Here is a 20,898-nt window from a genome sequence, read left to right on the forward strand (position 1 = left end):
TGGGGCCTTTCCCCAGCCCACTAAAAGCCCCATATACTGAGATGTCCCTGTGCAACAGCAGCATTACATCACATGAACATGGCTCAGAAAAGCATGCAGCTACAATTCAATTTACCCACAAGCAAAGCTCCAGTAAAAAGGTAGGGCACCGCAACTGAACTGAACACCTTGATAATTTTCAGCCTCTACCCAAACCTCAGTCAGCCCGCACAATGTGTTAGCTGACACTGCCTGTCCCCAATGCACCAAAACCCTTGTATACTTCAGTGTCTGTGTGCAACAGCAGCTTTACATTACATGAAGGTGACTCAGAAAAGCATCCAACTACAATGAGGTCTATCCACCAACAAAGCCCCTGTACAAGGTAAGGCATCACATCCAAACAGAACTCCTTGATTATTTCATGCAAGATGGAATACCCAGACACATAATAATTATTTGATGTGACACTTTAACTAAGGTCTGGAGCTGCCAAATGGCACAGATGTGTTTGTTCTGTTGCAGGGAGGAGCAAGCTGGGTTGCGGCAGGCTGGTGTTAGGCAGCCTCCACCTCTAATCCCGTTGGGCCTCTCACTGGGTAAGCGGTTGGGACGTATCCCCACTGCATCAGAAGTCACATGTACTACAGTGTCCCAACATAACAGTGTTAGGTCATCATATGAAGAAGGGTCAGAAAAGTCTGCAGCTATAATTGGGTCTCCCCACAAGAAAAGGTCCTGTACAAGGAAAGGCACCACAACTGAACAGAATTCCTTGCTAATATTATGTGAGATGGAATACCAAAACACATCAAAATTACTGAATGGGACACTTAAGCTGAGGACTTTTGAGTGCCATAGATGTGATTCTACTGTTGCAGGGAGGTGCAAGCAGAGCTGCGGCATGCTACTGTTAAGCAGCCTCCACCTCTAATCCCATTGGGCCTCTCACTGGGTAGGCGGTTGGGACCTGTCCCCACTGCATCAGAAGACACGTCTACTAAAGTGTCCCTACATAACACAGCCAGTTGGTCATATGAAGAAGGGTCAGAAAAGTCTCCAGCTATAATTGGGTCTCCCCACCAGAAAAGCTCCTGTACAGGGTAAGACACTGCAACTAAACAGAAGCTTCTTGATAATATTGTGCAAGGTGAAATTCCAAAACACAAAGTGGCGATTCTATTCTTCCATAACTTGTGCCGAGAGTGTATTAAAATTACTGCATGTAAAACTTCAAATAACGAGCACAGCTGTAAAGAGGCATAGATGTGTTTGTAGTATTGAAGGGAGGAGATAGGAGGGCTGTGGCCAGCTGGTGTTAGGCAGCCTCTATCACCATCCAAGTTGACCCTCTCACTGCCTCTGCAGGTGGGGCCTCTCACCATCCCACTAAATGCCATGTATAAACTAGTTTTTCTATGAAACAGTACCAGTACATCACATGAGTTTGGCTAGGAGAAGGGTGCAGTTACAATTGGTTCTAGCCACCAGCCAAAATCAAGTATGGGGTAAGGCACTACAACCAAACAGAAGCTCCTTCCTTTTTTTGTGCAAGATGCAATATCACAACACAAACTCATTTCTGGAAATTGTGGAGAGAGTGTATTAAAATTACTGGATGCGACAGTTATTTAAGTGGCAGAGCTGCAGAGCGGCATGGATGTGCTTGTGCTGTTGCAGGGAGGGGCAAGCAGGGCTGTGGCCAGCTGGTGTTAGGCAACCTGTACCCCCATCCAAGTTGGCCCTCTCACTGCCTCCACAGCTAGGGCGTCTCCCCATCCCACGGAAAGTCATGTATACGGTATCATCTGTGTGCAACAGCGCAACAGAGGGTGCAGCTACAATTGGCTCTACCCACGAGCATGGATACAGTACAGGGTAAGGCACCACAACCAAGCAGAAGTGCCTTCCTGATTTTATGCAAGATGCAATATGACAACAGAAACTCATTTGTGGAAATTGTGCAGAGATTGTATTAAAATTACTTGGTGTGACACTTATTTAAGTGGCAGAGTGGCATGGATGTGTTTGTGCTGTTGTAGGGAGGAGCAAGCAGGGCTGTGGCCAGCTGGTGTTAGGCAACCTGTAACCTCATCCCAGTTGGCCCCCTCACTGCCTCCACAGCGAGGGCCTCCCCCCATCCAGCGGAAAGCTATGTATACGGTATCACCTGTGTGCAACAGCAGCAGGACATCACATGATGGTGGCTCAACAGAGGGTGCAGCTACAATTGATTCTACTGACGACCACGGATCAAGTACAGAGTAAGGCACCACAACCAAGCAGAGGCGCCTTCTTAATTTTGTGCAAGATGAAATATCACAACAGAAACTCATTTGTGGAAATTGTGCAGAGAGTGTTTTAAAATTACTGGATGTGACACTTATTTAAGTGGCAGAGTGGCATGGGTGTGTTTGTGCTGTTGCAGGGAGGAGCAAGCAGGGCTGTGGCCCACTGGTGTTAGGCAACCTGTACCCTCACTGCCTCCACAGCTAGGGCGGCGCCCCATCCCGCGGAAAGTCATGTATATGGCACCAGCTGTGTGCAACAGTGAAACAGAGGGTGCAGCTAGAATTGGTTCTACCCATAAGTATGGATCTAGTACAGGGTACGGGTCCACAACCAAACAGAAGCACCTTCCTAATTTTGTGCAAGATGAAATATCACAACAGAAACTCATTTGCGGGAATTGTGCAGAGAGTGTTTTAAAATTACTGGATGTGACACTTATTTAAGTGGCAGAGTGGCATGGATGTATTTGTACTGTTGCAGGGAGGAGCAAGCAGGGCTGTGCCCAGCTGGTGTTAGGCAATCTGTACCCCCATCCAAGTTGGCCCCCTCACTACCTCCACAGCTAGGGCAGTGCCCCATCCCACGGAAAGTCATGTATACAGTATCATCTGTGTGCAACAGTACAACAGAGGGTGCAGCTACAATTGATTCTACCGACAACCACAGATCAAGTACAGGGTAAGGCACCACAACCAAGCAGAAGCGCCTTCCTAATTTTGTGCAAGATGTAATATCACAACACAAGCTCATTTCTTGAAAATGTGCAATGAGTGTATTAAAATTACTGGATGTGACACTTATTTAACTGACAGAGCTGCAGAACGGCTTGGATGTGTTTGTGCTGTTGCAGGGAGGAGCAAGTAGGACTGTGGCCAGCTGGTGTTCGGCAACCTGTACCCCCATCCAAGTTGGTCCCCTCACTTCCTCCACAGCTAGGGCAGTGCCCTATCCCACAGAAAGTCATGTATACGGTATCACCTGTGTGCAACAGCACAACAGGGGGTGCAGCTACAATTGGTTCTGCCCACGAGCATGGATCTGGTACAGGGTATGGATCCGCAACCCAGCAGAATTGCCTTCCTAATTTTGTGCAAGATGAAATATCACAACAGAAACTCATTTGCGGGAATTGTGCAGAGAGTGTATTAAAATTACTGGATGTGACAGTTATTTAAGTGGCAGAGTGGCATGGATGTGTCTGTTCTGTTGCAGAGAGGAGCAAACAGGGCTGTGGCCAAAAGGTGTTAGGGAACCTGTACCGTCATTCCAGTTGGCCCCCTCACTGCCTCCACAGCGAGGGCCTCTCCCCAACCTGCAGAAAGCTATGTATATGGTATCACCTGTGTGCAACAGCAGCAGGACATCACGTGATGGTGGCTCAACAGAGGGTGCAGCTACAATTGGTTCCACCCACAAGCATGGATCCAGTACAGGGAAGGCACCACAACCAAACAGAAGCTCCTTCCTAATTTTGTGCAAGATGCAATATCACAACACAAGCTCATTTCTTGAAAATGTGCCACTTATTTAACTAACAGAGCTGCAGAGCGGCTTGGATGTGTTTGTGCTGTTGCAGGGAGGAGCAAGTAGGGCTGTGGCCAGCTGGTGTTAGGCAACCTGTACCCCCATCCAGGTTGGCCCCCTCACTGCCTCCACAGCTAGGGCAGTGCCCTATCCCACGGAAAGTCATGTATACGGTATCACCTGTGTGCAACAGCGCAACAGAGGGTGCAGCTACAATTGGTTCTGCCCATGAGCATGGATCCAGTACAGGGTAAGGCACCACAACCAAGCAGTAGCGCCTTCCTAATTTTGTGCAAGATGAAATATCACAACAGAAACTCATTTGTGGAAATTGTGCAGAGAGTGTTTTAAAATTACTGGATGTGACACTTATTTAAGTGGCAGAGTGGCATGGGTGTGTTTGTGCTGTTGCAGCGAGGAGCAAGCAGGGCTGTGGCCCACTGGTGTTAGGCAACCTGTACCCTCACTGCCTCCACAGCTAGGGCGGCGCCCCATCCCGCGGAAAGTCATGTATATGGCATCAGCTGTGTGCAACAGCGAAACAGAGGGTGCAGCTAGAATTGGTTCTACCCATAAGCATGGATCTAGTACAGCGTACGGGTCCACAACCAAACAGAAGCACCTTCCTAATTTTGTGCTTGATGAAATATCACAACAGAAACTCATTTGTGGAAATTGTGCAGAGAGTGTATTAAAATTACTGGATGAGCAACTTATTTAAGTGGCAGAGTGGCATGGATGTATTTGTACTGTTGCAGGGAGGAGCAAGCAGGGCTGTGCCCAGCTTGTGTTAGGCAATCTGTACCCCCATCCAAGTTGGCCCCCTCACTACCTCCACAGCTAGGGCGGTGTCCCATCCCACGGAAAGTCATGTATACAGTATCATCTGTGTGCAACAGTGCAACAGAGGGTGCAGCTACAATTGATTCTACCGACAACCACAGATCAAGTACAGGGTAAGGCACCACAACCAAGCAGAAGCGCCTTCCTAATTTTGTGCAAGATGAAATACCACAACAGAAACTCATTTGTGGAAATTGTGCAGAGAGTGTTTTAAAATTACTGGATGTGACACTTATTTAAGTGGCAGAGTGGCATGGATGTGTTTGTACTGTTGCAGGGAGGAGCAAGCAGGGTTGTGGCCAGCTGGTGTTAGGCAACCTGTACCCTCATCCCAGTTGGCCCCCTCACTGCCTCCACAGCGAGGGCCTCTCCCCAACCTGCGGAAAGCTATGTGTACGGTATCAAGTGTGTGCAAGAGTAGCAGGGCATCACGTGATGGTGGCTCAGCAGAGGGTGCAGCTACAATTGGTTCTACCCACGAGCATGGATCCAGTACAGGGTAAGGCACCACAACCAAGCAGAAGCGCCTTCCTAATTTTGTGCAAGATGCAATATCACAACAGAAACTCATGTGTGGAAATTGTGCAGAGAGTGTTTTAAAATTACTGGATGTGACACTTATTTAAGTGGCAGAGTGGCATGGATGTGTTTGTGCTGTTGCAGGGAGGAGCAAGCAGGGCCTTGGGTAGCTGGTGTTAGGCAACCTATACCCCCATTCCAGGTGGCCCCCTCATTGCCTCCACAGCTAGGGCCTCTCCCCATCCCACGGAAAGCCATGTATAAGCTATCACCTGTGTGCAAGAGCAGCAGTACATCACATGATGGCGGCTCAATAGAGGGTGCAGCTACAATTAGTTCTACTCATGAGTATGGATCCAGTGCAGGGTAAGGTACCACAACCAAACAGAAGCTCCTCCCTAATTGTGTGCAAGATGCAAGACCAATATACAGTTCATTCCTCTGGAAATCGTCCAGTAAGTGTATTAAAATTACTGGATGCAACACCTTATATTTTATGTTAGCTCTGTTTATGGTATGGGACATGCACCAAATACTGGGTCAGTCTTTCCAGTAATATTATTTGTGCAGAAATAAGAAGAAATATATAAATTACAATTAGACCAGAAGTGATTAGTTTCTGTGTAGTAATGCCATCTGTTGTAGTTATTATCTTATTTGCATGTCCACCACCGTTAGAAAATATGAAAGTTGTCAGAGTGTCTTCATGCATCATAGTAGTGTACCCATATGGTAGCTAGTTTTGTGTCTGGTTATCACAAAAATAACTCCCAGTGGCAGTAGTAGTTATCTATATTCTTGCTGAATAGTGTTTCCAATGAGTTGTGCTTCAGCTATTTAATATAAAAAATGCTCCTTTGTGGTAGGGTTTTATAATTTTGTGCAGCAATGAAAATCAAAATAGGACTGCTATTCCCTTTTTTGCTAAGTGCTACCTGTCACCACTGTGTAGCCAGGAGCATTGATTTGGTGTAGGATCATAATTTTTATTGTCAAAATTAAGCCTCCACTGTTTAACCATTTGAATGTGTTAATGCCCTTTAATTGTGGTATCTTGGGCAATAAATTGATAGCGAATAAATCCCCTTAACATCAGAAACAAAGGAAACACAACAATATTGCACACATGTAGGTTCTTTCCAGTTTTGCTTACTTACCTTGGGTTGAGATGCCAGTCTTCCACTCACACACTTGTTCTTCATTTTAAGAGTTATATGTATAAAATAATGACTCAGAGCAGAAAATGATTTTTGATAGATTTCTGATGCGATTACTAACTCTTCTTCTAAATTGTGGCACATGCTCACACATGGGTGGTTCTCTATTCACATTAAAGCACAAGCAGAAAGAATTTTGCTACCACACCATTCATCTATGTATCTCCAGTAAATCGTTTTGGGATTAAAGGCAGGATTTTTCAGTCAGTTCATTCAGTTCATCAGTCATTCTGAAATAGTCAGATGAAGTGACATAACAGATTTTATCCCCCTTCTTGGCTGTTTTATAAGTTGAAGTACAACCAAGCAACATTTCATCTCTAACAGACATCCAGCTACTTGAAGATCCCACAAATCACTAATTACCTGATACATTACATAACATTGCATCATTTATATGTGTTGAATCAGAACAGCACCTGGGACTGATGACCTTCGCTGTTTAGTCCCCCTTAAACCTCCCCCCCCCCCCCCCCCAGAACAGCATCTAACCCTGATTTGTATTAGAAGGAAGCAGAACTTGATTTTACCGTATGGGTCAATTAAAAAGTTGTTAAATATCTGAAACATCATTTACAAAATAAGAAAGGAAAGAAGGTGCACTAGCATTTAATGATGTATTGACAATGAAACAGATTATAAACTCTAGTAGGAAATGGATGGGGAAGGCCATTGGCTATTTTCCTTTGAGAGGAACTGTAACAAAATTTTCCAGTAGTAATGTAAGGATACAATAGATAATCAAAGTACAGTAAAGGCACCCTGAAGGAAAACCTATCTCGTCAGTGGACGGCAGGAAATGGGTTCTTGTTACCTGTGGACCTGTCCATATATTGTGCAACTTATGTAACAGGATTATCTCAGCATTCGCTACCTTTGTCCCATAATATGGACACTATTAGCATGATAGGATTCAGCTACTATCTTGAAACACTGGCTACATTTTAAGACTATCGTTTCAAATGTCTTTTGGCATGTGATAGGTAAATTCACTAGCAATAATAACCACAAAAGGGCTCTCTACATAATATTCAGTGTGTTTCTGTCAGCTTATTAACCTCTGAGACAAAGGTGTCAACTTCATTATTTTGTGTGGAGCTGTGGAGTAGGAATGCTGTCAAACTGAAATATCCTATTTTGCTTGCAGAGTACTGAATGATGCAGCACTTGGAATTTTATGTTACTTGTAATGGAAAACTGACTTTTGGAGATAGTAGATGATTTGAATAATTGTGTATTGTCATTGAAGAGATTGATTACACTGCAGTGGATTCAGTGTTTGTGTAAGACACCCCAAAAACTAGTCATGTTCTATCAATGTCAAAGCTATTGGAGGAGTACAGTTTACATGTACATTCAGTGGCACTGTATGTTTTGTCATTTGTAGTTTGTTCAAACTGAATTATGTAGAAGATGCAGAATATTGAAGGAAAAGTTTTGAAACACTCATAAGCCTGAGTAGTCTGCAAGAGCTCATCACTAACATTATTATTATCCTTCATCAGGGTCTCACAAGTTTTAAAATTCAGAATTCTGAAATGAACCTAGAAAAGTTTTAAATGTTGTAAAAATACTTAGCATAGTAACCATTACTGCACAATTAGATAAATTCCTTCCTTCGAAATGGCATATTGAAAGTCATTCTTCTCACACATTAATTGGAAATGGAGCAAGAAGGGAGTAAAATGATACTGGTACTGTATCCACTACAAACTGTATGATGATTTGAAGAGTACATAGATAATTTGAGATGTAGAGTTTACTAGGCTAGAGAACAAATCCTTCTGTGAAGACATTCTAGTAATTGCTTGCTGTGATGTAGGGAATCCACAGAATATCAAACTCTAGATGTCAAGACAGGGATCTAAATCTCACCCATTCAATGTACAGATCTACAGAGGTTATTAGCCAGTACAGTGACAGAAAAGTTGAGGGAAGGTACCAGTTTGATTATTGTTTGGTTCAGGTGTGGGGGTGGCATCATAATGAGTGCGCATGTGAAGAATGAGAAAGATATTTTTCCTCTCTGGCTTTAACATCAGTTATACCTCCTCTTCCTTACACAACTGTTTTTACTGCAACACATGTTTCACCAAAAGCTTTATGCCATACAAATGAAATAGGTAGCAAATTTGCATAATTGGCTACTGTTTGTGATGATTTACAAATTATAAGTCAAAAAACTAATTTTTATGGTTATTGGTAGAAAAGATTACTCATATTGTCCCAAATAACACAAAAAACACAGAAAATTGAAATGTTGCAAAAAAATTCAAGAAATGAGGAACTGGCACACTCCACACCTGAGAAAGTTATATGCCCAAACACGTGAACCTTCATTCTGAGGAAAATAACCTGGTTAACTCTTCACACTTGCTTCTGACTGGCTTCTGTTCTGAACATAAGCTTGACTCGTATTCTTTTCTTGTAACATAAAGTTATACGGTTGTCAGCTAGTGACAATGGTGGTAAACCTGTTCTGTAGTATATAACCATGTTACGTAATGTTACTGTTGGACTTGTGTCTAGTTGAAATGATAATGGCTGTTTACTGATATCATTTACATTTTATATGATGTATAACAGTCTACTACCAAATTTTAGGTATTGATGAAAATTTTCAAATTTTGTATTTTGGCTTCTAAATGATGTTTGATGAATATTAGAAAATATTGGGTCTGTTTGTAGTAGAAAGCTACTTAACTAAATTTGCTCCATTGTTTATGATCTTCCTTCACTGCTTTGTATTCCCAATTGATTCATCATGCATAAAGGAACATAAATGTATCACTCTAATTAATGAAATGATATACACTATATTCTGGTTTCATTTTCACTTTATTGTCAAAGCTCATCAATTGATTTTGACGAGCTTTTCATGCAGACATATTGCAGAGCACACTGAACTGAAGATGCAGCAAACACTAATCGACTTGGTAGGCTCTGCAAACGTACCATAAATATAGAAAATCGATCCAAGCCTTCAGCAATATTGAAACATGCTGCAATGCTGCAATACTGGTAGAGTGTATTACAATAAAGCAATGTTTGCATTCATATTCAATAAAGCACTGTGTGCAAGAAGGCTACTTCTGTTCAGAGTGGTTTATTAATTGCTTAAAATGCTTGCTGCCTAGATATCAAGTCCTTGCTCAATTGTAATTTTAAGGAATTGTGTCATACCTCTTCCATTTGGCTCATACTGCATGAGTCTGTTATGAATAAAAGAGCCGATATATGGTGGATAAGATTATTGACATCTAAAGGGATATTTATAGGCCGTGCGGTTAAAGGCGCTGCAGTCTGGAACCGCAAGACCGCTACGGTCGCAGGTTCGAATCCTGCCTCGGGCATGGATGTTTGTGATGTCCTTAGGTTAGTTAGGTTTAACTAGTTCTGAGTTCTAGGGGACTAATGACCTCAGCAGTTGAGTCCCATAGTGCTCAGAGCCATTTGAACCATTTTTTTGATATTTATATACTAATTTCTCTCAGTCTGTTAGTGATGATAGAATGCTGCTAGTGACAATCACATTTATACAAATGACAATGTTTCTGGGCTGGCTACTGTGGCTAGCACAAGTAGTGAATAAAACACATAACATCCAGTCCATAACAGAAAGTAGGCTTTTTGACTGACACTGTCTGACACCTCAAAAACTGTAAAATTCTGTTGCTGTTATTTACATATTAAGACTTCAAGCCATATGTGGCTACTAAAGATGGTGGCAGTGCAGTGGATGTTATCTATGCTAAAGGAGATTTTTGCGTTTGTAAGTTGTAACTCAGAATTTCTACTCTTGCATCAACTACACTGTTCAGTCACACTAATGTGAATACCTGTCAAAAGCCCATATAACTACCTCTTCCCTTTTGGCTGTCTATGAAATAAGCCGATGAGATTTTGGAAGGTACTGGTAAGAATGTGGAACTATAATCAACTCCAGCACTGTGGCCAGCTGTACTATGGTTTTGGGTTGAGGATCCACAGCGCAAACAGCCTGATCAATGTGGTCCTACTGATTCTCGGTTGGGTTTAAATCAGCTGTGCTTTTCAAACCATGCACATACACTGATGAGTCTGGAATGAAATACATCACTGATTCTGTGTATCAGGGATCTGACACTTTTTTGGTAGGTTTGTGCTGGTATATGGCTTTAGACGTCTATTCATAGTTCATGTAATTCATCCTAGTAATGGGCCACTGATTTGTGTATGCAGTGATGCCGCTGATTGCGACACAAGTGGGTCCCACAGGATTTACATCAGGTGAATTTGGTTGCTGAGACATCAGCATGAGTTCGCTATAACACTTCTGTATCAAGGTTTTGGCACTGAGAAATGGACAATTATACTGCTGGAAGATGGCATCGCCGTCGGGAAGATATCAGGTTTGAAGAGATTCAGGTGATTTTCAGCTATCAGCGTGTCTTTGATTACTACCACAGGCCCCACGAAAGCTTAGAATAATGTCTCCCATACCATAATACTGCTCCTACCAGCCTGCATCTGTGGCCTGCTGCATGTTTCCAGCCACCTTCACCTTAATAGTGTCTGTGGAGATGACCAGCAACCTAATATAGCAAGAGTGTGATTCACCCAAACAGGAAATAATTTCTATTTATCAATCCCAATGGTCCCATGGCCATGGCAATCATAACTGATGATGTCATTGGCACAACATATAAACATGTAGGGATGGCTTGCTGTGGAGCTCCATATTTAACAGTGTATGATGAATAGTGTGCTCCAAAACACTTCTGTGCACACCAGTGTGCACACCAGTGTGCACACCAGTGATCTTTTGGCAGAGGTGCCACAAATCACGATACATCCTATTTTATAGAGCAGATGAGCCTCCAAGCCCCACAGTCTGTGGATGTAGATGCTCATGACATTAGCACGTGAACATTTGACCAGTGTCGCTGTTTTCAAGATACTCGTTCACAGTCTCTGCTAAGTAATAATTTTTCCTTTGTCAAAGTCGCTTATGTCAGTGGGTTTCCCCATTTTCAGCCTATATCTTCACTAGGGTGATCCCCCTTGCATGTCTTCTCTGCTTACATACATTTGTTACCTCATCACGTGCCTGCAACGCCATCCAGTGTCGTGGTGGGCAGTGGTCATAATGTTTTGGCTGCTCAGTGTACACTGCAAGCTGTGTGGTACATTGCTTTGTCCTGCTGGTAGATGCCATCTTTCTGAGGGGAAAAAACTGCATGTAGTGGTGGAAATGGTCCCAAAGCATACATGCATCTATTGTGCCTTCCATAGTGAATAGATCTCCCAGGGAATGCCACAAGACCGTTCCCCAGACCATAACGCTCCCTCCTTCAGCTTAGACCCATCCTATGTGTTGCAGGGTGTTTGATTTCAGATGTTTCATCCTGTTTACGTCAATGACCATCTGTCTCAGTAAGCACAAAATGTGATTTTTCTGGAATGGCCATTTGTTGCCACTTAGTGGACATCTAGTTGTGGTACTCACGTGAAAATTCTACCTTTCTTTGCTGATAAACAGCAGTCAGTATAGTTGCATAAACCAGGTGCCTTTTGCAAAGGCCCACATGCAGAAATGTTCGATGAACTGTCATTGAAGAGAGACTGTTGGTATCCCATTGATTCATCTGGGTAGTTTGCTGCTCAAAAATTGCATATCTGTTTACCAATACACATCTCTGCAACCATCATTCACCCATTTCATCTATGGCTCATGGTGTACCAGAGCTGCCTTAGCACAGGTTTCTTATAGCACCATCTTGCCATTCTGGTGTACTTTAATGCCAGCAACATGCAAACAGTTTACAAAATTAGCCATTATGAAAATGCTTCCACTCTTGATCTAAAAACCAATGATCATGCCCTTTTGGATGTGAGATAAATCATTATGTTCCCACATTACAACAATGAGTAGCTCTTGTAGATGCTTTAATTGCTGTCCCTGCAATGACTTTTATCTTTGCCATGTATTTAAAATATCAACATCTGAGCTGTTATTTATCAGTCCACATGTAATGTCTCATGTAGCTTGTCACTAAACAGTTATTTACCCTGGCTCATTATTCTTTTTAAATCCATAAAAGCCATTGCAGCCATGAACATCACAACAAATGATAATACATTTGTTCAGTTACCAGTCCATAGTAGGACTCTTTAAACCAGTGCAGAGCAAGACGTCAGTAGCATAGTCACAGTCAATCCAAATAACATCCACAAATGCAGCCCAGGTAGCTCAGGGCTATCATCCATAGAGTAGTCAGGCAGGCAGCTTGAGTAAGCAGTGTAATGAGTATTGAACATCATGTGAAGTATGCAGTCTATGAATGGAACTTTTAAAAGTGTCATGATGTCACAGTGACACCAACTATTGGTGTGGCTTACACTTCCATGGTCAGCAGTGATCTGCCTTGTGGTGAGAGAGTATCTCTAGCTCTAGTGAGACATTGATATTGCTATGCAACACTATCCTTGTACTGATCTGATGAAGGAGTCAGAGGTGGTGAACAAGGCCTCTACTTATTGGCCAGTGCTGGCCAGTCTGTCAGTCACCCATTTGTGTCATTATAACTGTTGATTATGATGGAGGATAAGCTGACTCTGCCTTCAGACACTTTGGTATCATCAATAGCCAATGATAACACCCTGATTTCACATCCACATAGAGATATGTGAGCTCATGTCCTCATATTTTTGTGACAGTGGGCTATGGGCTTGCTGGGTTGGATATGGCACTTTGAACAAAATAAAAACCTAAGCATGTGCAACTTATCTACAGGCCTGTCACAATTAATGGAGATGGGATACTATGTTGCAAAGAAGACTGTTAGGTCTTCCTGAGTCACTGTTGATACCATAATTTTTCTTTGGACAATTTGTCACATTTTGGAATTAATTACTGCATGGAACAAAATGGTAATAAGATGCTGACTATAACTGTTGCTGCATTTACAGGAGCTCCAATAGTGTGAGGTAGGTAGTTGTGGGCAGTCATCAGAAACCATCATATGGTGTGTTCTCTTCATGGAAAATACTTTTCCCACACCCAAGATTGTAAAACTTCTGGTGATGATAGTCATCTGAACCACATATAGGAAATTTGAGATGGCTTCCACGACCAGTAATCATATAGCTCCCTTGAATGAGTGTGAACCTACTCCTAAGAGTGGTCACATCTGAGTCAGGGGGAAATATGCTGCACAACACAACCAGAGTCTGAGGACATGCATTGTAGGCTTGCACCATTTTTTGAGTTTCAGTGTCAATGCCTGTCCAACAAACATGATGTGATGCTGTCATGTGTATAATTCCCCAAAGTGACCTTTCCAGTAACTGGAGTAGCAATGGCTGGGATGTAGGCAAGACGATAAAACTACAGTTGCCATCCGCATAACCAGCAACATTATGAAACTAGTTGTGTTGACCCTATGTTGTAGTGGGAAGTATGTTATAAAAGCTGGCAGTAATCCTTTCAGGAGCTGATATGGCAACCCATACTTAACTGATGATGCGACTCTGCAGAGTAGCGTGGTTCCCTGAGTACATGGGTCTATGTGGTGAGAAGTAACAGGGAGTGCTACTAGAATAGATTACACATTGTTATTTATTTGTAAATGCATTGCCTTGTACTTATGAAACTTAGTCCATGAAGTTTCATGGGATGGAGAATATTCATTAGCCGGGCCTATAATGAATGTCAAGCAGTTCTGCACTTGGGAATAAGCCCCATTACTGCGATTATTGTACTACTTTTGTGGGAACTTAGACTGGAGGCTTATAACAGCTATGAGTGGCTTATGATCTGGAATTATGTAAAATTGTGTTCCTTACAGATATATGTGAAATATCATAATCCCATATGCTATCACTAATACTTTCACTCTATTTGTGAGTAATTAATTTGGGCCACCACTAAGTCACCTAAGGTAAAAGTGGTCGGCTGGTGTGTGTTGTAAGAAGTCTCAGTGTACTTCTTGTGTTCTTCTGCTATACTGTCGCCTCAATGATAGTATCATATCACAGTATATGGCCAATTTATGCATCTCTTGTGTGTAGGTTAAGCTTTGAAGGACATAGCTTCCTTGCCTTCACTCTATTGAGCATTCTGCATTAGCACCACACTTGGAAGCCTACTATTTTGTGTTAGCCTTATTACCTATTCAAGTACTAATGTTGACATTAAGCGTACAGCATTCACTCATGGACAGGTTGTCTGATGACTGTTAATGCTTATAAGTTCCCAAAATGCAGAAGAAATGTGTCAGTTGCTTTGACGAAATACCTGGGGGATCATTAACTGAATATACTGAGAAACAAATGGCAGAAGGACAAGTTGCTCTACATACATGTACAATACCAGATAGTGAACTTACATTAATTTTTGGAGCTTTCTAGAATAATTTTTCACTCTGCAGTATTGTGTGCTGATATGAAACTTCAACGCAGACTGAAACTGTCTGTCAGACCAAAACTCAAACTTGGGAACTTTGCCTTTTGTGAGCAAGTGCTCTACCAAATGAGCTACCCAAGCATGACTCATGATCTGTCATCTCAGCTTTACTTCCACCACTACCTCATCTCCTAACTTCCAAACTTCACAGAATTACTACTGCAAAACTTGCAGGGCTAGCAGGCCTGGAACAAAGGAACTTCAGCTTGCCAGGTACAGATACAGAGGGTCATGTGATCAAAATTTGTGCTAGAGATGGATTTATGCGACATCACTCAGAATGTCTTGTCTGAAAATTACTTGGAGCAGATAGTTAGATAACCAACATGGTTTCTCCTTTCAATCACTGTACAAATGTCGAAATGGCAGATATTGGCATAACTGAGCATGGAACAGAAAAATAACTACAACTGCTTAGTAGTGGACAGGCATTATGACCAGATAAGATACCTATAGGATTCTACAAAGGTTATGCCAAAAAACCATACATCCCTTCTAGAAGTTGTTTATCATAGTTCACTGGACCAAAGAACGATACCTAAAGAGTGGAAAAAAGCACAGGTTATCCATATTTTGAGGAAGTCCCATAGGGCAGATGTACCTGTTTCATAATTATGCAACAAGTTTTATGCTCAAGAGTTATGACATTTTTGTTGAATGAAGCTCTCCTCTATAAAAATCAACATGGATTGTCAAACAGAGATCTTCCAAAACTCAGCTCATTCTGTTCCTCCATGAGATACATAGTGCTGCAGACAATGGCACACAGATTAATGCCATGTTTGTTGACCTCTGGAAGGCATCTGACATTATGAGCTTATATAGTATCACAACAGATTTGTGACTGGATTCAAGCCATCCTTGTGGACTGAACTCAGCATGTCACCCTTAACAGAACAAAATTAACAGATGTAAAAGTAATTTCCAGTGTACCCCAGGGAAATGTGATAGGGCCATTTCTGTTTACAGTGTGAATAAATGATCTAATAAATGTAACATATTCATTTGCAATTACATATACACGGATACTCTGAAAATCACACTTAGGTGCCTGGCAGAGTGTTAATCGAACCACCTTCACAATAATTCTGTTATTCCAATTTTGAACAATTTGGGGGGGAAAAAAAGCAAACAGCTATATCCTTCCGTGAGAGCTCTGATTTGCCTGATTTTGTTATGATGATCATTTCTTCTTATGTAGGTTGACGTCAACAATATATTTTTGCATTCGGAGCAGAATGTTGGTGACTGAAATGTCGTGATAAGACACCACCGCAATGAAAAATACCTTTGTTTTAATTATGTCCACCCCAAATCGTGTTTTATGACAGTGACACTATGTCCCTTATTTCACGATGATACAAAATGTGCTGCGCTTCTTTGAACTTTCTCTATACACGCCTTTGGTTTTTGAACATATTCTAAGTTGATTTTTGAACTAATCATAAGTTGATTTTTTAATGTGTGCATAGCGTATGTGATGCGTCTGCCAGGAGAATCTCTGTCACATCAAGAAGTAAAAAATTTCTGCAGACAAAAGAGCATGGGGCTATACGAGCTGAGGTGAATAAACCCGAATGGGTGAATGCAATCGCTGTTTGTTTATGTGGTTGACTGAGTGTGCCAGTGATGGGCTTTGTTATAACTATTAGTGAAATCCAGAGATTCAAGCTGCCAGAGTGGAAAAAACGACTAACAGGAATAACAGCTAAGAAAGATTACCTATTACCTTCTCAGTGTAACCAAGAAAATGAGATTTTGACAGAAAAATTTTGCCAGGATGCCACAATACTAGGGCCAGTAGTACAGTCGACGGTTGGCAGCCACTTAAGTTCTATTCTTGGCATACGTGTTGTACAAATACGTTATAATGCCTGACCAGAGAATGAATATATCTACTGTGAAGGAGATTAAATAAATCTGATCACACTAGGAAACCTGTGCAACCTAAACTGCCTTCTTTCAGTACTGGAGATTTGAGAGCCTCTGTAAGCCTTAGGAAAATAATAATCTACATTGTCATCTGTAACTGAAGCTACCATACAAAATTATTCCTAAACATGTTCAGGAATTATGGAAAATAATATGCACTGCCTATGTTGAAATTTAGAAAAAATGAACACTTGACATTAAATAGAATACATCTGTATTTTATATTAGTAAACAGTGATAAACCACTAGCAGTTAATGTACCTCAGCTATCCTTTCTTCCCTGTACATAGGGTAGGATGAAAGATTTTCTGAAATGGATGACTATTAAACTGATAAATATTGCATGGGAAGTTAATAACTCTTCCATAATTACTCTACCAAGTTGTTAAGTTCACAGAAACACTTTATAAAATCATAAAAGTAAATGTAAAAGGGTGTGCCTATAACTCTCTACTTTTCTTAGGAATCACACAGGTAACTTAAAAATGATTACAAGTCCTCTGTTTATTGCCTGAAAATTTGAAAAAGAACTTACCCTTCTCTCATTCGTTTCTTGGCACGTTTAATCAATGGCGATTGGGATGTAGTATCACAGGAATTGGGAGTCAGCTGCTACAGGAGCTGCTTTGGCCACATACATAATCACTCATGTTCCTCTATATTCAGAATACCTATAAACATGAATTAGTCTGGGACAACATTTCAGTTTGTCCTTTAATAGGCAGCAATGACACAGAACAAGTTAGGTCACCTGAAAAATATTGTACTACGTACTGGGCTTACAGATAATTAATCAGACTTAGCCTGTCTTTTTGTTCCTTTAGGATTGCAGTATCAGTGTTCATAAGGGAAAATATACATCTGCATCTACGTCATACTCCTCAAGCCACCTAATGGTGTGTGGCAGAGGGTACTTCTCACACCAATAACTGATCCCCCCTTCCCTGTTCCACTCCCTAATGGTGCATCGGAAGAATGATTGTCAATAAGCCTCTGTATTAGATAATATTTCTTGAAATTTCTCATCAGTGTCATTTCATGAGATGTATATGGGAGGAAGTAATATGTCATCCAACTTTTTCCGGAAAGTATTCTCTCAAAATTTCAACAGTAAATCTCACTTTTAATGCTTGCCAATGAGGTCTGCTGAGCGTTTCTGTAACACTCATGCACCAAATAAATGATCCCATGACAAAACATGCCCCCCTTCAATGGTCTTGTTGATCTCTTCTATCTGTCTACCTGGTAATGATCCCATACTGAACAATACTCAAGAATCGGTGGAATATGTGCCTTATGAGGCCCTTACTTTGTGGATGAGTTACATTTCTTAAGATTCTTCCTACGAATTGAGTCTGGCATCTGTTTTTCTTACAATTTGTTTTATGTGGTTATTCTACTTATGGTTGCTTCAGACCAGGGTACAGATTAGCTGGCTGTTTATCAAGGAGTTCCTTGTGGGGTGGCGGAGTGGCCATGTACGTAAAAATTAATATTCCATTTGAGACCCTAGACATACCACAGCACTGCACTGAACAGATATTAGAATGTTGAGCAGAGGCAGTTGAATTTAATGAAACTAAACTTCTAATTTTTGTTGATTATAGGTCCCCTAACTCTTGACTTTAGAGCATTTATGCTCAAGTTAGAGTGGGTTCTTGATTCACTTTAGGAAGTGATAGAAATTGGTTATATGTGGTAACTTCAATATTCACTTCGAATATGATTGTTCCAGAAAAAGGATGCTGGTAGATCTCCTAAATTTATATGGTCTTATGTGGACGGTGTTTTTTCCTGTCAGTGTGCAGGGGAACAGTAGCACAGCCATAGACAATCTTTATATTCATTCTTCGTTACTAGATAGGCATTGTGTTAGTAAAAGAGTTATGGTCTTTCAGACCATGATGCACAATTTTTAACATTAAGAGGCTTTTATTCTCAAACAAATGTCACATATAATTACAAACTATGTAGGAAAGTTAATCCAATGGCAATAGAGAGTTTTCTAAAACTCATCAAGGAAGAAGAGTGGCATGGTGTTTATACAGCTGATAACATAGATGACAAATATACTGCTGTCCTTAGCTCATTTCTCATGCTCTATGTGAGTTACTTTCAATTATAACATTCCAAATGGGGTAAGAGGCAGCCTGGGTGGCTGACCAGTGGGATAAGGATATTGTGCAGAACAAAGAGGGAATTATATGAAAATGTTAGAAGTAGTCACAATCAAGTTACAGTTGCCCATTACACACAGTATTGTAAGATGCTTGAAAATGTTATTAGGAGGGCAAAGAGTATGTGGTGAGCAAATGAAATAGTTAATTCACAGAATAATGTTAAAACCATACGGTCACTTGTGAATCTGGTCAGCAGCACAAGGTCAATGACATAAAGTCAGTTCGTAGTAAAAATATTTCTGTTACTGATAAACCAGATATATTTACAATATTTAACAATAATTTTATGAGCATTTCTGGTGAATTAAATAAAAATTTAGTTTCTACAGGGGATCATACAGCTCTCTTGGAAGATGCATTTCCGAGACTGATGCCTGAAATACTCCTCTGTGAAACTGACATGAGGGAAATTGCGTCAGTAATTGAATCACAGAAGGCTAAGGACTCTCATGGATATGAAGGAGTGCGTAGCAGAATATTAAAGTACTGTGCTGCACATGTTAGCACTGTAATTAGTCATATTTGTAATTTTTCTTTAAGGAAAGGTCAGTTTCCTGAACGGTTTAAGTACTCAGTAGCAAAGCCATTTTATAAAATGGGAGAAAGGGATAACACAGACAATTTTAGATCAATTTTTATGCCATCAGTGTTTGCTAAAGTTATTGAAAAGGCTTTTTATGTGAGGATAATTGAACAGACAGCAGAAAGTCATTGTTCGCAGTGTTGAGAATGACTATGATGTGGGGTCTTGAGTGGGGTACAGTCAAGTGAAGGTGCCAGGGGATCAGTGTTTGCGCCACTCCTGTTCCTTATTTGTATAAATGTTATGCCCTCTGGTATTGCGGGTAACTCCAAAATATTTCTGTTCGCTGATGACACTAACTTGATAGTAAAGGATGTTGCGTGCAACATTGGCTCTGTTTCAAACAGTGCAGTTGATGACATAAATTCATGGCTTGTAGAAAATAAACTAACACTGAATCGCAGTAAGACCCAGTTTCTTACAGTTTAATTCAACAAAACTCAATGTTTTAATTTCACAGAATAGGCATATGATTAGTGAAACTGTACAGTTCAAATTTCTTGGTGTTCATGTAGATAGTACACTGTTGTAGAAAGGCCACATTCAGGATCTTGTTCAAAGACTTAATGCTGCCATTTTTACTATTCAACGGTATCAACATGAAAATTAGTCTTCTTTGCTTATTTTCATTGACTTGTGTTGCATGGTATTATATTTTGGGGAAACTCTTCCCATTCTAAAAGGATATTTTTGGCTCAGGAATGGGCGGCTTGTGCAGTGAGTGGTGTAAGTTTGCAGAACTCTTGTCGGCCCACGTTCATTAATCTGTGAATTTTGACATTGGCCTCTCAGTATATGTATTCTTTACTGTTGTTTCTTGTTAACAATATCAGCTTATTTCCAAGAATAATCAACTTTCTGTCAGTGAATACTCAGCAGAAATCCGACCTGCATTTGGATCGGACTTCCTTAACACTTGTGCAGAAAGGAGTGCAATATACTGCTACGTCCATTTTCAATAAGCTACCACAAGAATTCAAAACTCTTAGTAGTAATTTTCTCGCTTTCAAACTGAAACTGCAGAATTTCCTCATGGGTCACTCCTATTCTCTTCAGGAGTTCCCTGAAAAATTAAGCTGATTTTTATGTTATATTTTTGACTGAGTTTCCTGATACTTATTGCTTGACCTTTTTTTTTCTTCATAAACATTTTATTTTTATCTTTTATTACCTTTAAGTTGTAATTTCATGTTGTGACATGTTCCATGATCTTGGAGATTTGATCCTCAATTTGGTCCTATGGAACTTCACGTTTAAATAAAACAAAATAAAGATAGCTACTCGTATATACTTTATGGCAGATACTGTTTCACAGTTTGTAATCAGTGGTGTAGTTATACAGTGGTGGATTTCTTTTCCTATTTATGTGCAATACACATGCTG

The 20,898-nt window shown here is 40.8% G+C and overlaps 1 protein-coding gene across 1 annotated transcript in view; it reads left to right on the plus strand.

Annotated features, from left to right (window-relative positions):
* The first annotated feature begins 329 nt into the window (after positions 1–329).
* The window catches only part of LOC124722606, a 140,634-nt gene continuing 120,065 nt past the window's right edge, over positions 330–20,898 (plus strand). The window contains exons 1-12 of the mRNA XM_047247746.1: positions 330–364; positions 505–714; positions 861–1,082; positions 2,022–2,243; positions 2,408–2,587; positions 2,752–2,949; positions 3,122–3,319; positions 3,848–4,045; positions 4,210–4,389; positions 4,554–4,751; positions 4,916–5,137; positions 5,302–5,523. Coding sequence (XP_047103702.1) covers positions 330–364; positions 505–714; positions 861–1,082; positions 2,022–2,243; positions 2,408–2,587; positions 2,752–2,949; positions 3,122–3,319; positions 3,848–4,045; positions 4,210–4,389; positions 4,554–4,751; positions 4,916–5,137; positions 5,302–5,523 — 2,285 coding nt within the window. The remainder of the gene's footprint in view (positions 365–504; positions 715–860; positions 1,083–2,021; positions 2,244–2,407; positions 2,588–2,751; positions 2,950–3,121; positions 3,320–3,847; positions 4,046–4,209; positions 4,390–4,553; positions 4,752–4,915; positions 5,138–5,301; positions 5,524–20,898) is intronic.

The sequence above is a fragment of the Schistocerca piceifrons genome, chromosome X (genome assembly GCF_021461385.2).
Source record: "Schistocerca piceifrons isolate TAMUIC-IGC-003096 chromosome X, iqSchPice1.1, whole genome shotgun sequence".
Lineage (NCBI taxonomy): Eukaryota > Metazoa > Arthropoda > Insecta > Orthoptera > Acrididae > Schistocerca > Schistocerca piceifrons.